Source organism: Diadema antillarum, unplaced genomic scaffold, assembly GCF_040938485.1.
Source record: "Diadema antillarum isolate AM-2024a unplaced genomic scaffold, OU_Dant_1.0 scf00000028, whole genome shotgun sequence".
NCBI classification, from domain to species: Eukaryota; Metazoa; Echinodermata; class Echinoidea; order Diadematoida; family Diadematidae; genus Diadema; species Diadema antillarum.
The window spans coordinates 5,471,770-5,488,151 of record NW_027270917.1 but is presented as its reverse complement, the minus strand read 5'-3'; the positions used below and the strand labels follow the sequence as shown (position 1 = coordinate 5,488,151).

Sequence of the window (16,382 nt, the reverse complement as noted above, 5' to 3'; positions counted from 1 at the left end):
AATGACACAGTTGTCTTAAATACGTTGTTACAGAGTAATTTGTATTTAGATAATGTATTCGCCATTGCTTGACCGCTCTCAACGTCGTAATTTGTTTTAAGGTTGTGATTTCGAGATACTAAACGATTATGGAAAAAAGACATAGGAGGCTCTGTACAGTACAGTATACTTTCAAATAACAATCTCTTCGGAGGTAGTGCTATTAATGTGTTGTTTCAAAATCTGTTTTATCATTTCTTGGAAAGCAATAATATACGCAGGAACTTTGAACTATGTGACAAGGGAACTTCCTTTCTCATAACAAGGGTTTGCATATTCATCAGTATTCTCTTTATAACCTGAGTGAACATGATTATGAGCAAATGTGAAGATATCCACTTGATCACAGTGAGACGTCCCCTCCCCTTCCAACAAAGCTATATTCTTGGTCAGTGTCTGCATGGGTGGGGCCGGGGGGGGGGGGGGTGTCACTAAATCGAATGGGGGTAGGTAGGGGAGGGAAGGGGTCACTAAAGCGAATAGGATATCAGTGTTTAGACATCAAGGTGTCTTTGACGTACAAATCTCTGAACTCGAATTCTCCACTCATTGAATATTGCAACTTATTGATTTGAATTGTTCTTCATCGACGTAAATAAACACCGATTACTCAGTGGTATATGAGTAATAACCATGATTCAAATCATGAGCATACTCGGGTGGGATTCGAACCAACGACCTGCTAGGCAGGCGTTATAACCACTGGACTATACCGAGTTTAATTCCGCCCATTACCCAGTGATGGTTCTTATTGATTATGGCAGCGGGTACTGCGTATTTATTCAACTTTTCAATTCATAATGATAATAATGAACATTTATATTACGCAGCTACTATAATAATATAGCATACTGAGCATTACCAAGTAATAATCACAAGACACATAATTCAAACATAGAATGTATTACTTCAAAAGAGGACTTTTTAAACCTGACCTTCATCTCATTAATTGCAATTGATTGCCTTATGAAAGGAGATTATTCCAAAATTTCGGTGCAGCATACAAGAATGCCCTGTCACCAGAGTAGCTTTTATTTCCCTGATGGATATTTCAATAGTGTTTGATCTCGTGAACTTCAGGGATGGTGGAATGTTTGAAATGATGATTTTAACTTTACAAGGTCCTGTAATGTGCACGGGTCCTGTTCCATGAATAGTTCTATACACGATCAAAAGAGTTTTAAATAATCAATTATGATTCTTTGCTTTACAGGCAACCAATATAACGCACATAGTAATGGACTACAATGAGAACAACGAGGAGAATTGCGAACTGATCTATATAGTGCTTGCATTTTGCACCCATTGCAGTTCTTCCGGTCGAGTTAGTAAAAAGAGAGATGATAATTGTTATTCCTCGTAAACTGTCCCAATATTCAAAACAGTCTCCTTCGTGGAAGTTAACATCATTTTCAAGTTCGCTTTGAGGGGCTAAAATGAGATCAAGCATAAAAAACTGCCCTAATATGCTCTTGTGGAATCAGAGATCAGAAAATGTAGCCAGAGTATTGCATTTCAGTGTCATAAACAAACTTATAATTTCTCAGTGATTTGGATCACAATCTCGTTGCCATGAGCATGATGACGTCATTGTCTTCTTTTGTCTCATTTTGTTGGTTTGCGCTTTAGTCTTCACTAAACTGAAGTCTGTTTGTTAAAAAAAAAAAGATGATTGACTTCAACATTTTTAGGTTCCGGATTTGACCTGAAGTAGCAATAACGACCTTTATGAAAATCAAAAGATGCAAATGTAAGGTTAGTTACCAAAATGACTTAGTAGATAATGTCTGCGTGCAAAATAAAGATAGATTTTCGCTGGAAGAGCATGAACTGCAACAGATAGAGAGCAAAATGCAGGTGAGTCAATGACTCAAAATCAGGAACACATAAAGACTATAGTAAGACGATAAAGGTTTTGATATTACATTAGGGAGCTTTAGATTTTAGACGCGCGGACGTTCAAAGTGAAAAAAAAATGGTCTGAGCGTGCGCAGTAACTTGACGTGCGCTACTGCGCACGCTCAGACCATTTTTTTTTCCCCTTTGAACGTCCGCGCGTCTAAAATCTAAAGCTCCCTATTGTGAAATATTGTTTTATCTTGTCATGGCTTTCAATGTTTTGTATTCTCGAATTAATGTCATCCACAGCAGAGTATCCACTAGGTGAAGTTCAGCCTATCTATAAAGCCGTCATAACTGTGTAAGAGGATTCAGTCCCATCTAATATACACTGACCTTCTAATGCCAAAGTCTGCCATAAAATATTGTATATAAAAGATTTTACATTTAACGCAGTTACACATTCAATTGGTTTCTTTCAAACAACCTGTCAATTGATCATTTGAGAATGAAATAAAACGAGAAGATTGAGTAGAATGCACCTGTGTTGTACTCTTGTGTTATCAACAATATTCAACAGTCAATCCCTAGTTATCTTTTTATTTCGTAAATTTGCGCATGCAGTGTCGGAATGAAAGATTAAATTTTTCAATTTCAATTTCAATTTATTTTCGTATTTCTCGATGGAAAATACATGGTATATAACAAAATATAATACAGAATGTCCAGCTTGGATATATACATGAAGAAATAGGAATACAAAAGTAATACATAACGGTCGATGTCATTTTCAATCAAAGTAAAAGATGCGAAGAGAAATACGATGGAACCTACTAAAAAGCAAAGCTTGTTGAGTGTAGGTCCCAACAAAAGCCTAGTAAGGGGAACAGGATGAGGAGCACGGGTACAATTAAGACCAAAAGTAATGATAAACAAAAGAGAATGACTATTACTCGGGGCTCAGAAGATTCTTCTCACATGCATTTATGTGTGTGATAAAATGAGAACAAGTAACCACATGCTGCACACTATAGCAGTTGCTCTCATAGCAATTTAGACATGGGAGTGATAATGACGTGAATACTTAAGTACTATTAGGGTTTAAATGTCAGATCTACGACCAAAGGAAAAGTGGAATTATCCATAAACTTTATACTTATCGTCAAATTATGGAGAATAGAGTAGATTGTATTCATTATATATATATATATATGTATATATATATATATATATATATATATGTATGTATATATATATATATATGTATATATATGTATATATATATATATGTATATATATGTATATATATATGTATATGTATATATGTATATATATGTATATATAATACATATAATACACGCATGCAGACATACATAGTACATACATTCATGCACGCATACAACATGTATACGGGTGCCTACTTTCATGGAGTTACTGTTGCATAAGCGTGTCAGGAGTTTGAATTCTTTATGTTTTATGTAAACTTATACACTGCGAGACTGCCATTTGGACCACAAACCATCAACCCCATGCTGGTTACCTACTGCATCCTTTAATAATAATAATAATAATGATAATGATAATAATAATAACAATAATGATAATAATAATAATAATAATAATAATAACAATAATAATTATAACAATAATAATAATGATACTAGTAATAATAATAATGAATATCATTTATAAAGCGCTTATTACAACGTTTCTAAGCGGAGAGTGAAAGAGAACAATTATAAATGATAAAGGGGAAATTAAGTCATGAAATAGATGGTAAGATGGAACACAATACAGAATACATAATACACACATTGTAAATTATAACTTATGGAACGAACATAACATAACAATAAATCGATGCAAATTACATGCCATCCTTTCATCGCATTTTTGTTCACTCGTTCTGTTTGTCTGTCTCTCTCCCTCTCTATTTCGTTTCCATTTTCTCGAATTGTTTGTTTGTTTATTTGTTTGTTTGTTTGCTGGTTTGTTTGTGTCATTTCCATCTGATAAGAAGGCTGGATAGTCCATAGTCAGCTGCAATAGCTGGTCTTTCATGGGGTCCAAATTGGATATAGGGCCTATAGTATAGGCGAATTCTGAAGTTTTAAAATGGTGCACTTAGCAGGCTTGATTCTTCCTTACATTAACAATGAAAAAAAAAGCTTTTTAAATTTGTCTTTGTTCTTACAATGCTCATAGCATAGCCCAATTGATACTATACGATACTACATGTATGATAATGATATAATTATGATCGATAATAAAGATGATCAGATTCTGTACTTGTTTAGAATAGGTTTCATTACTAACATTGACACAAGTGGTATACTATCCTGCATGAAGTAATCAAACAGATGATTAAAGATCAATTGATTATAATTATTAGTAAATGAAAGAACAACGCAAAACAGAGACAATTGGGATTTACACGAGGTTAATATCATTTTTCTCTTACTTCATGTTTTTTTTCTATTTGAAACAACAACAAAAGGTCAATATCAACGCAGGAATTGCAAAGCCTTAGATACTACCGTGTTTTGTAATGCTTCCTGAAAAATCAACAAAACAAAGACATGTTACTGAACTTAGGCTGTATACACTGGATTTTGTGATGAAAGGTCCGAATACCCAACAATGTAGAAATATTAAAATATTCTTGGGTAAACAGAAGACAAAAACAAGAACCGAGACTATCTTCCTGAGAAGGGAAATAAAATCTAATCAAACGACTGTATAGTGAAACTAGAAACTATGCCTTCATTCCTAAGTGTCACATCCGCTTTGAAGTTCCTGATATCCGTTAAAGTTGGCTAATGTAGAGTCTACTTCGCCTATTCTAATAACACACATAGAACCCTCCTCTATTTAGCCTTGTAATCATTATTATAGAAGACTGTCACAGCGCCAAATCAACTTTATCAATATCCTAGGTGTCAGAGTCGTTTCTGCACACGCTTGCCGAAAGAAGAGATATCAAGATATCACATTTAGGAGGAATCGAATCATTTCAATCATTATGTTGGATTAGAAATTCGGGATTCACAACTCCGCCTGACTACTATAGGCCCTATAGGACTTGCATTTAGATAACAGCTGACGGATATACGCCCGCACGTCTCTATACTCGGTGAACTGTAATTCATATGTCGCGTGTACTGTCCAGTTCCGCTGCGGGCATACTAGCATATTAGTTTGAGGAAGCAAAAGTGATGGCGATTTCGTTCAGAATCCAACATGCTGTAAATCTGTAAGGCTCCGTGTGTGCAGAGACAACGACCAAAAATGAAGAAGGCGTGAGTAATCGCAGTCATAATAAACAATGTTAATTAAGTGTTTGTTTGGTTGTTTGTTTGCTTGTGCATGTTATGTATGTATGTATGCCAGGCATGGCTTGTCGGATACTCCCTATTTGAGGGCCCTATATTGGAAAGTGCAATTTAATCACAGAATTTTGCTCTAAAAGTAAAAAAAAAAAATCAAGGAAAACGTAATATGTCGCGATGTGTTAGATTTTGATGGGCTGTAACTATAGTCAGAAATTATATGAAAATACGCAAATTTATTCGTGGCAGTTACTGTCGCATTCCTGTCTTGTGCGTGTAACTCTATACAATCATGAATACTTACTGTGAGTGTACTTGGTCAAGGGAGGTGGAAGAACACCTCCCTGCTTGGTCCTAATCGTCGACCTCTTCTTACGATTAAAAAAAAGGTAAAAGTACCGACTCAAGAAGATAAATCGATCTACTACCGAATGCACAAAAGAAAAACGTTACAAGTAAGCTGTAATCATTGTGCACAGGGTGTTACTTTTGAAATAATCTGTTACTGCATGCACATTCACGGGTGTAGCCTGTCCACATCAACAAAATGATTCCATTATTATGCAGAATAGTCATACTGTGAATAATGGAGACGTAATGCATTAGGTAGGTCAAAGGTCAGTTATTTTTTTTTTATAATGTAGGCGATCTATTAGAATTTAATTTTGTTTCCAAAAATATTCTCTGTGTGCCCAGTTTCTATCCTATCTTTGTTCTACTTTGTAATAGAAAAATAAGGTCACTGCTTTAAAAAGAATATCGCTCCCTGTTACTTAAAATAATCGGATCTTCACTGTAGTAATTTATCATGTGAGCTCGCATTACAAATGTAGCGTATGAGTCTAAAAATGTATATGTCACAATTAATGTAAACTACTATAGCAAACTGCAGATTCACCAGAAGTCAAATCTGTCTACAGCTCTATTTACCACTACCTTTTTTATAGGTGTAATCCAATTATACAGAAGATAGTATTTTAGACGTTCTCTATGCCAATGTCAGATGAACATTATAGAATGTGTTCTGGACAATTTTCTGGTCGCTGCAGATAGAGAGGGTATTTTGTTTTTGAAAGGACACCTGACCGAACCGGAAGTTACCTCCGTTACACCCAATCCAGAGGGGAAAAAAAACGGATGGCAGATATCTTGTGACTGTCCTGTATTACAGGTTTTAAGGTGTACGTAACTAGATTGTGTCCTGTCTTGTTTATTGCGAAGTGCACGCAGAGCATGTGGTGTGAACCACTTTATGGAAATTTAAAAAGCGTATAGGATATGATTCCAAGAGGAATTCAATGTTTATTTGATGAAAATCCAATTTGAAGTGTCTGAGATATCTAAAAACAAAGTAAAACAAATCAACCCTAATAAAAGGTGAGTCCCACCTTTTATTAGGATTGGTTTGCTTTTGATATCTCAGCCATTTCAAAATCAATTTTCATCAAATAAACTTCAAATTCCTCTAAGAATTATGCTCTATCATAATATTATTTCAGAAGAGGTTTCCCATTATTTCACAAAATCATCATCAAAAGCCGTTGGAAACCTTAAGCCCAATCTCAACGGAAACTGTACCATCCCTTTAAGGCTACTTTAGAATGTGCCACTAGGCATACACTTTTCCAGATTTTATTTTTAGTCATCTTCTTTCAAGAGCCTTTTTACAGCCATTGTTTGCTCAAATCAACCAGAAGGTATTGTTTTGTATGTGGGGCAAGTTCATTTCCTCGACCGTTCTCGCCAACGCTTGCTCTTTTTATAGTTTATGTTATGTAGCCATGACAATTTTCACTACGAATAGAACCGCTATACATGTATTTATATTTCCACCGCACTACTGTGCGCAGTGATGTTGACAGTTTTTGAAGGATTGGGTAGTGATGATCGTCTGTTATGTACTACAAACACTTTGCACAGTTTACAGCCTTGACCAATTTAAAAAGAACGCAGATAAACAGTGATTACAATAACAAAGCGTTGGAACTAGCTATACCTGTTACGTTCATGAGTTAATCTTTTTCTGCCATTTCCACTGCCTACGAACCGATACTTAACCCAACCTACCATTTTTAATATACACACTCGTCCTGGAAGAGAACCAATAGTACTGAGTGATTTGATATATTATAATGCTGCTAAACTTGATATTCTCTTGGCCATAATGTTTTGAGACAACCACATTGTTAAATCAAACATCAATTCACAGAAAATGAAAGGTTGATTTTATTCTCAACGCAAATGATGATAATGTCTAGTACACCAATGCGCATCAGTCTCGTTACTTTTGTGAATGACTGGAAATGATTATTTTGTTAATTGCATTTCAGATGCATGTTTACAGTTTCGCTGTCTTAGAACTCCATAATTGTTCCTTATAATTCTCTATTACCGGCTTAATATCCTTCAAGTAGATGGCATTGAAAGCAGTATATGCTCAAGCGCCAGAGGCCGCTCAAGTTTCACGAAACTGCCATTACTTCCGTGACTGCAAAACCACAAGTAAATTGCTGTTAAAGGAAACCTAAACCCACATATAAATGTGAATTGAGTGAAAGCAGCAATATCAATAAAGCACATCAGCGAAAGTTTGAGGAAAATGGGACATTTAACGAAAAAGTTATGATTTTTTTTCGGTGCCGTCATCGCTGGATATGAAGACTGTTATAGTTCATGTAAGGACAACAATATGATAAAGAAAAATTCAACATATTTTCACTCTTCTAGCATAATGAAAAAAGAAATTGACTTAACCCGTATAGAAAGCAAGGGAATAATATTGTGACCTTAACATGTGTCATAAGCAAGTCGATGGGATGCGCACTTTTCACGAAAAAATAAATTTTGTGTAATTCTTCTATATTCTTTACTGTTGTCTATATATAACGTCGTGTATCGACGAGTCCTCTTATCCAGCAATGACGGCACCGGAACTTGAAAACTCTTTAATCGATCATCCAATTTTCTTCAAACTTCACTGATGTGATCTACTAGTATTGCTGCTTGCGCTCAATTCACATTTATTTTTGGGTTTAGGTTTCCTTTAAGTCTGAACGTATGGATCACCGAAAGTTGCCATGTGTGTTTGAGCGAATGCCATCAAAAAGTAGGCTTAAAGTAACCAATGTAAAGTTTCACACTGGGAATAACACTGCATCTGTATCAAGTGATAAACATTACTATGTTATACTCATCATGACTATGATGATATCTGTATCAAAAGACAAAGTAATCATCATAAACATTGCTCTCGACACACAAGCGAGCACACACACACAATACACACAATCATGAGACTTTGTGTGTGTCCGTGTTTGTTTAATAAGTTAATATACAAGGTCATCTATGTCCTTTCACAGCCTCACATGCAGGCTACCTCGTGAGGTAAACCCTTTAAAGGTAGAGGGGACAATACAGCAAATTTAAGTTATTTGCAGATGCTCGACTATAATCGTTGATTTGTGATTTTATGTTTGACTGCAGACATTGTGTGACCTGCAAAGTGATTTGCTGTTGCAGTGTGTTAGCAATATCGCTGCTGTGAGAAACAACAGACTATAATGCTTTTAACATCCCCGGCCAAAAGGTACTTAACTCAGAGATAGGGAAAGCCTACGACGAAGTGAAATTGAATGGGAAATTATTCAACACGAAATAAGGTTAAGTAATTCTCACACATGACAAACGATATCTATATTTGTTATTGTTATTATTATCATCATCGTTTTTATTATCTTATTTCGTTAAACGGGGGGGGGGGGGGCTTAAAGATGAAAATATAGGAAATCTAATATGGGGGAACATTTCTCTCTCCTCTCCCCTCTTCCTCACGTACAACGCAGACTCCAGGCCATATACTTTGACATAACAACAAACAAAGATTTAATGTACACGATTTCATTTAATCTGTGAATGTTGCGATATCAAAATGGCTAAACGTTTGACAGAAGGAGCTTTTTCCTCTTAAGGGAAAAAGAGTGTCGAATCACCAGGCTTTCATATTTCTATCATAAGTTTGGCTTCAAAGAAGGCCTCATGGATATTCGCATTCATTCGAACACGACGGACATATAGGATGTCAGTTCGATAGAACAGACGGACGTTTACTGTTGTCTCAGGGGGCTGCATTACATCCTGTCACAAGCTTCCATTTTCCGGACAGTCTAAATTCTACTTAACCCGGATATATATGTGAGGCCAGTTCACATCCGAAATCTGTAGCAAAGTTTTTAGTCAGTCCGTCTGAATCTGATTGTGCATTCTCCCGGTAAAAGGTATAGGGTATACGGACAGTCACCATTAAAGAGGAATTCCAATCCAGTTAAAAGTTATAGTCTAATAAAGAGTAAAACTTTACGAGTTGAACGATAGAAATTTGATCAAAATCGGATGCTGATGAGTGAGGTGATTTATGTCATCATCTCACATTTTTCCATTTTACAAAAAATAATGAAAATTCAATGCTTCTGTTACCAAAATGTAAAACATAATGTTATTTCAGGTTGAGTCACTTCCAAAATGATGATCACTTAGAAATATCACCATTTGAGACTGGGGCGTAATTGGGCTTGAATGAAAAACTGGAAATTTTAAAATTCACAACTTGCCATATGTAGGTTCAACCTATAGGTTGAACCTACATATGACAAGTTGTGAATGGATGGCATCATTTCATTATTTGCATATTCATATTGACTGTTCAAAAATGTTTTCCTGAAAATTAGCGAAACGTCAAAATGTCATAGCTTCCTTATTTTTCATCCGATTTTGATCAAAGTTTCATTGCTTTGCTGAGAAATTTTTTACGCCTTCTTTTCAGACTAACTTTCAACTGCACTGGAATTCCCTTTCAGGATTTTGTACAAGGTTGATAATGATAAGAATAGAATGCTCAATGGTAGGTGAGTATAAGCTCAGGGTTTGACACGACCCCAAGAGAAAAATATCATTTTTATACGCCTCTACGCCTCTTCATAAACACACAAAGTATGACAGAGCTTTAGACCTCAACTGATTTTATTTGTCATTGTATGTATAGATTTTAAAACATATCGCTAGCTTTATACCTGCATTGCACACTATAGCTTCTTCGATAAAGACAGAATTTTCATTGAGATAAATAGACAAGGTATAATCTGCCAGTGAATTCATACGCCTATGTCGAATTCAATTTCCAGGTCTGCCAGTATCGACGATGTCGTCTCGTTCACGGCGCCCCTAAGCGAGCTCGAGCTGCTGAAGTTGTCCGAGGAGATCAACCCGCACGACTGGCCCAAGCTCTGCTTTCGACTCGGCCTCAGCGAGCAGGCCAAGGCTCGGGCCGAGAGGGAGAGCAGCACGAATTTCTCCGAAGCCGTCTACCGAGCGCTGGTGCAGTGGCGAGAGACGAAGGTGGAGAGCGAGGAAAGGGGAGAACTGGGCGCGGCTCTCATCTCATGCGGTCTTCGACGTCTGGACGACAGACTATGTCGAGGTGTGTCTGAATAAGGAAATGGATTATTATTGTTTTGTTTTTGCTGCCATAAAAATGTTATCTACGACCTGATTAAAAATGTGGCAACCAAATACGACTGAATTATCATTGTATCAGCACAACATTCATTGCTAAGTGAACAGAGGCTAAGACTTCCATGTGCAGGTCTGCAAGAGCAAAACAGGTTATCTTTGAATCGAGTTAGTTTTTAGTTTACAGAAAGTTCTCGTGTGTCACTGATTCTTTGTTTCTCATTTGATCTACCTAATAAAGGCTTTCCTGATCGATACGCCAGTGTTATGAGCGCCGTGGGTCAATTCTGCAGTGCACTCAACGTCGAACGATGTCGGTCTGAGCTTGCAACTAAATATCGCACTTCACTGTGCATGATCCAACTGGTCCCTTGGGATCCAAAGTCGCATGTAGATATGGATACTATTTTCACAGACGTTTGCTTACTCACCGATGATACAAGTAGTGCAACCAAGGAACGCGTATCGTTGCCCGGTTCTTACAACGACATTTTGTCTGTGAAGATGAACAACGCAGAACCACGACGAATTCTCGTCGAGGGCAAGGCCGGTAGTGGGAAAACGACGCTGATGTCAAAGTTTGCCTACGATTGGCTTGAAGGTGTTAAAGATTCTCCTCTGGTTGATGTGTCACTCCTTTTCTGTTTACAACTCCGATTCGTGAGTCAAAACACTGACTTTGGTGATGCGGTGGTAGAGCAGCTGCTTCCAGAAGACACCGCCATAACTGCGCTTCAGATAGAAGAGTTCGTCAAGAGTCATCCAGATAAGGTCTTGATCGTCCTGGATGGATATGACGAGTTCCAGCCTGACATACAAGGTATCAAGGGCACTGGGAACATCCTGAGAATAATCGAGAATAGGCGCTTGACGGGCTGTCGAGTGATAGTGACTTGCAGACCCTGGAAAGCTGCAGATTTTCAGGAAGATCATCTGGCCAACTCCTACGTACACATGGCAATCGAAGGGTTCTCTACAAAAGGCACAAAGACATTTATCCAAAGGTACTTCCATCACGATCTTGAACAAGCCTATCATCTCTTCGACTATCTGAGGGAGAATTCTGCTGTTAGAACCGTCACACCTTTCCCTCTGTTCTGTGCAATGCTCTGCCAGGTCTGGAAAGATGCAGATGAAAGCCGCAGAGAAAAAATGCGAGACATCGTGACTCTAAGCAAACTCTTCGATTACATCTTTACCTATCTCTGGGGCCACCACCACAAGAAACAATCATCTTCCGTCAGACGGCCGGTAAAACCGAAGAGACTGAGTCTGAAAAGGAAGAAACAGAACGGCAACGAAGTGGGACTGGATAAGGAAAACTGCCTAAAGCGTCTTGGAAAGATAGCACTTCAAGGGCTAATAAGTCCTGAAAAACGACTTCAGTTCACCGCCCAGGACTTCAAGAAATGTCCAGACGTTTTTCACGCTGCCTGTGCTGTTGGACTTCTCGTCAGACAGAAAGTTTGTGCCACTGGAACCCAAGGTGCCGGTGGCCCAGAAACAAAATCCACTGAGGCCATTGCTTTCTTTCATAAATTAGCCCAGGAGAAATGTGCCGGAATCTATCTCTCTTCCTTGTGCACGAAACAACCGAAGAGATTTGTGCAGACTCTGAAGAATGTGTTTATTTTGGCCAGAGCTGCTGAGTTCAGATACGTGTTGCAGTTTGCCTGTGGTGAGGACCTGTACACTGCCAAGAAAATATTGAGACATATGCCCAACATATCACCTTACCAGAAGATATCGCTGGAATGCAACTTTGAAAGCCAATCAAAGATAAAGTCCAACAAGAGACTTTCCAAGTTTTTCACGACAAACAGGCTGTTCTTGACGGGAAGGCCTTCGGGGTACTCTTTTAACGCCCTCGAGTACTTCTTGAACAACTCTGGGGTTGCACTTCCTGAAACTCAGACTGTGTCTTTCAGATACCTCAGCACAGATGGGGTAGGTCCATTTGAGATCGAGAAGATAGTCAAAGCCCTAAATGCACCTCACTTTGAGTCTATCACCAAGATCAACATCGAGCATTCGCGGATAATGGGGCCACATGTCAAAGCGTTTGTGGAGTGTCTGTCCAGGAAACAACATCTTGAAGTTCTTGAGATGAATTCCTGTACTGTTAGTCGGCAGTTCGTTGGCAGCCTGTTGAATATACCCGAGAAGGGTTTGGTTGCCATGGAATCGCTATGCCTGCCAGTACTGCACGCGAAATGGTCTACAGAAGTCTTGCTCAAGCTTCCAGAAATCTGTCCGGCGTTGAGTGCCCTACAGGCAACTTTCAGCCAGGATGACCATGCGGAAGATCACCGGGTGATGGAGCACTCTGATTGGGTGTCAGATCAAGAATCGGAGGAAGAGGAAGTCCGTGATAGTGTAGAAGCGGATATCGATGAAGAACACAGCAACAAAGTGGTTCAGGAATCCAGATCTTGCGCTTTCAGAAATCTGAAAACGCTTGCCATCAGGGGATGTACACTTGATGAAGATGGCTCGCATCAGATTGCTAGAACTCTGTCAGCATCATGCAGTCTCGAGAAGCTGCAGCTGGGGAAACCATCTCTTTTTCCGTCGTTCTACTCGGAGATTAGTACCATTACGAGTCTCCGAGATTTCTCGGTGACGAACTACACCTCCAAGGAATTCCGCTTGGCCGACTTCCTTCGCCATTGTCCGAACCTGGAAGATCTTTACGTCGCTACCGCAGAGAATCAAAACCACGACGTCAGTGGGGTAGTCAAGTCTCTCACTATCTCGATGGGTCATACTCCAATGCTTCGCAACATTACATTGTGGTTTCCCGGTAAGGAGCGTCCAGAAAGTTTCGTGACTAGTGGAGTATTTGAGGAGTTCTGCAACGCGATGAAGGAATGCACGTATCTGTCCAAGTTGTTCTTGTGGCACGTTCCGCTCGGGACACAATCGGCCATCAGCCTTCTCGAGGCGTACAGAGAGCAAAGGAATATCACCGTCATTCGGTTAGTGCGATATGAATAATGTTAAAAAACCTTTCAAAATGGAAGATGCCTGTTCTTACAGGAAATGTGATTCAGAAGTTATATCAGGGGGGGGGGGGTTGACGTTTTTATGCATCCTTTTATGTTTTCTCAATATAATCACGAAGATGGAGCCATTTCAGCTCCATTTATTGCTGAGTTGTGTAAGTAAAGTCACATAATTATCATACAGTTCAAATGTATTTGTTTCTGGTTGCAACCTCAACTGGATTTTGTCGATTCACTTGTGACGCATATCGACCTCAATGCAAATTTTGGAGACTGGACGTTCCCCTATCACGAATACAATATGACTATAGTCACTGATGCGAATTAGATGTTACATTAAATGAAAACATATTTATACATTTGGTGTACCAGATGCTACCAGTGTCCCATTTCTTAAAGTGAAGTTTTATCTTCGAAACGATTGATTTGAAAGCCTGTGAAATATACACTATATTAATTCAGAAATAACGGCTATGGAAAGACAAACGCTTCATTGTCCGTTCGAACTTGACATCACACACAAAATATCAAATTTGGGGTACCGGTAGCTACCTGTACGTCGATCCATACAACCCCCTCCCCCACAAACACACGCGCACACCTACTAAGAATGATGATACAAGTATAAACGGAACGGAGATAACGCGCAATAGTGGAATGAAATTCAATGTACATGTCTCATTGTCTTTATAAAAGTCAAGGTGCGTTTATCAATGAGAGAAATGTTTCAGTAATCAATGTTGACGTTTTGAAAAAAAAACGCTCACTAAACAGCCCTGAGGTTTAGACCTTTGCATTCTGTAGTTTTGCTTTATGAATTTAATAGGCCTACATTTCAGACATAGTGACAGCTTTGGGAGCGCATCAGCAGCAATGTTTCTCCCGCCAGCAGTAGCAAACTACTATTATTTAGAATATTAATACAATTATTAGAAGTTCTAAGTTTCCACTCCTTCCAGCGATACTTGTGCTATCCTATGGGTCAGCAATACTCGGGATTTCTTTTAATATATATTTCTGTTGGGTTTTCATCGTTCGTTTGATTTTTTGTTTTCGTTTCGTTTTCCGTTACTCCATATTTCCCTTTATGCTTTTAGACTAAGCCGCTGTTACACAAGAGAGTGTGATCAGTTTAATCAACTCTGCAAAGAGGTCGAGACGACTGGATGTCACGTCTACGTAGCGCATGGGGTGAGTTCTAGCAAAAACTTAGAGTTTTATCAGTGTCTTCATTCAGTTAACGAATGAAAATATCAAAACAAATTACACATGCATTACTTCTATTTGATTTCAAGCGCACGCCCAAGGGCACACTGATGCAAACTACCCCCCCCCCCTCTCTCTCTCTCTCTCTCACACAAGCAAAATATATCGTTAGCACACATTCATTTTATTTCCGTTTCATTTCCACATATGTCATCGGCGTAACAATGCGATCCTTATTGCATTGCAAACTTTATGCTTATATGCATTTTTATTTCTTTTCATATTCGTGCTGAGGCTATTCGCTTCAGAGTCATTTTCTCTCTTTTTGCACAACGTGTACGGCAATGAGATGTTATTTTGTAAAGGAAAGAAAAAAGAATGAGTATGTATTCATGGCATAACATTATATTTTGCATCTAATACTATGCTTGTATGATATTTTCTTTCCTTTCTTGTAGTTGGAGAAATATCCAATTTACAAAAAGAAAAGAAATAAAAGGAATGATTCATAAATAATAAAAAGAAAAACAACATTTATTTCTGAAACAATACCACTTTGCATTCCTAACACCACGCCAGCAATGAAAACAGGACATAATGACATTTTTTCATTATAATCATTAAACATGTGGATCTTTGTAACCATCGCTCATTATTTCCAGCTATTTTTTTTCTCTAATGACCACCTGTTACTGGTTCATTTTATATTGACTATACTAAGTAAGTCAAATTCTAATTTTCATCGATAATGTAGCTACCTCTTTCAATACTTCTTCGTTTTGTTTTTGTTGATTTTTTTGTCACGTAATCCATGCAGGATTAAGCCGAGGACTCGCAGAGAGGGCGCTCCATTGAGCGAGGAATGCGTGTTGTCATGGCGCCACGATGAGACCGCCGAAGCACCGCATCAAAAACGCGAGCAAATTCTGTCTTGTGTGTGCAGTTACCATGGTTACAGCACACACATGAATCACTTTTCCTCTGCAATCAAGTCTTCATCATCTGACGTTTTTTTGTTTTTGTTTTTTTTTTTTTTTTGTTCTTACGAGAATAACATTGTGGAGGTATTTGGAATGAACGCTTGCAGTCTTGTACAAAGTGACAGAAACTTTGCCGTCAGATTTCATGACATTGAGTGTAAACGGGCGTGACAAGCAGAACAGTTCAGAACACTCTGCACAAAAAGGGCCTGCGAGTCAAGATTTTCTGCCTTCAAAACGCTCAGTACAATCACCACTGGTATGTTGAACGATGACAACAAAAGTGAAGATATTCTTATCATAATAACACACAATTAGAGTTACACATTACTTTCTAATCAATGTGGCAACTTGCTCTCGATCTTGCACATAGCGATAGAAGTGCATTAACCCTGTGGCCTTTAAGTCTTTCCTTCCCGGTACTTTGTATTACTCGATGATAAGTAGGGACTGCCATTTTATATGTGAAAGATGCTTTA

The 16,382-nt window shown here is 38.3% G+C and overlaps 1 protein-coding gene across 2 annotated transcripts; it reads left to right on the top strand.

The window, feature by feature from the left end:
• The first annotated feature begins 4,791 nt into the window (after positions 1–4,791).
• Positions 4,792–15,843, top strand: LOC139736977 (uncharacterized). 2 transcript variants are annotated; one of them, XM_071647660.1, is made up of 5 exons: positions 4,792–5,177; positions 10,385–10,680; positions 10,954–13,690; positions 14,815–14,908; positions 15,741–15,843. In XM_071647660.1, the coding sequence occupies exons 1-5, from the start codon at positions 5,167–5,169 to the stop codon at positions 15,744–15,746; spliced, it is 3,144 nt and encodes a 1,047-aa protein (XP_071503761.1). In that variant the 5' UTR covers positions 4,792–5,166; the 3' UTR covers positions 15,747–15,843. The 2 variants fall into 2 exon arrangements, with proteins under 2 accessions (XP_071503761.1, XP_071503754.1); XM_071647653.1 differs by lacking the exon at positions 4,792–5,177 and having other exon boundaries at positions 10,285–10,680.
• Positions 15,844–16,382: the final 539 nt, after the last annotated feature.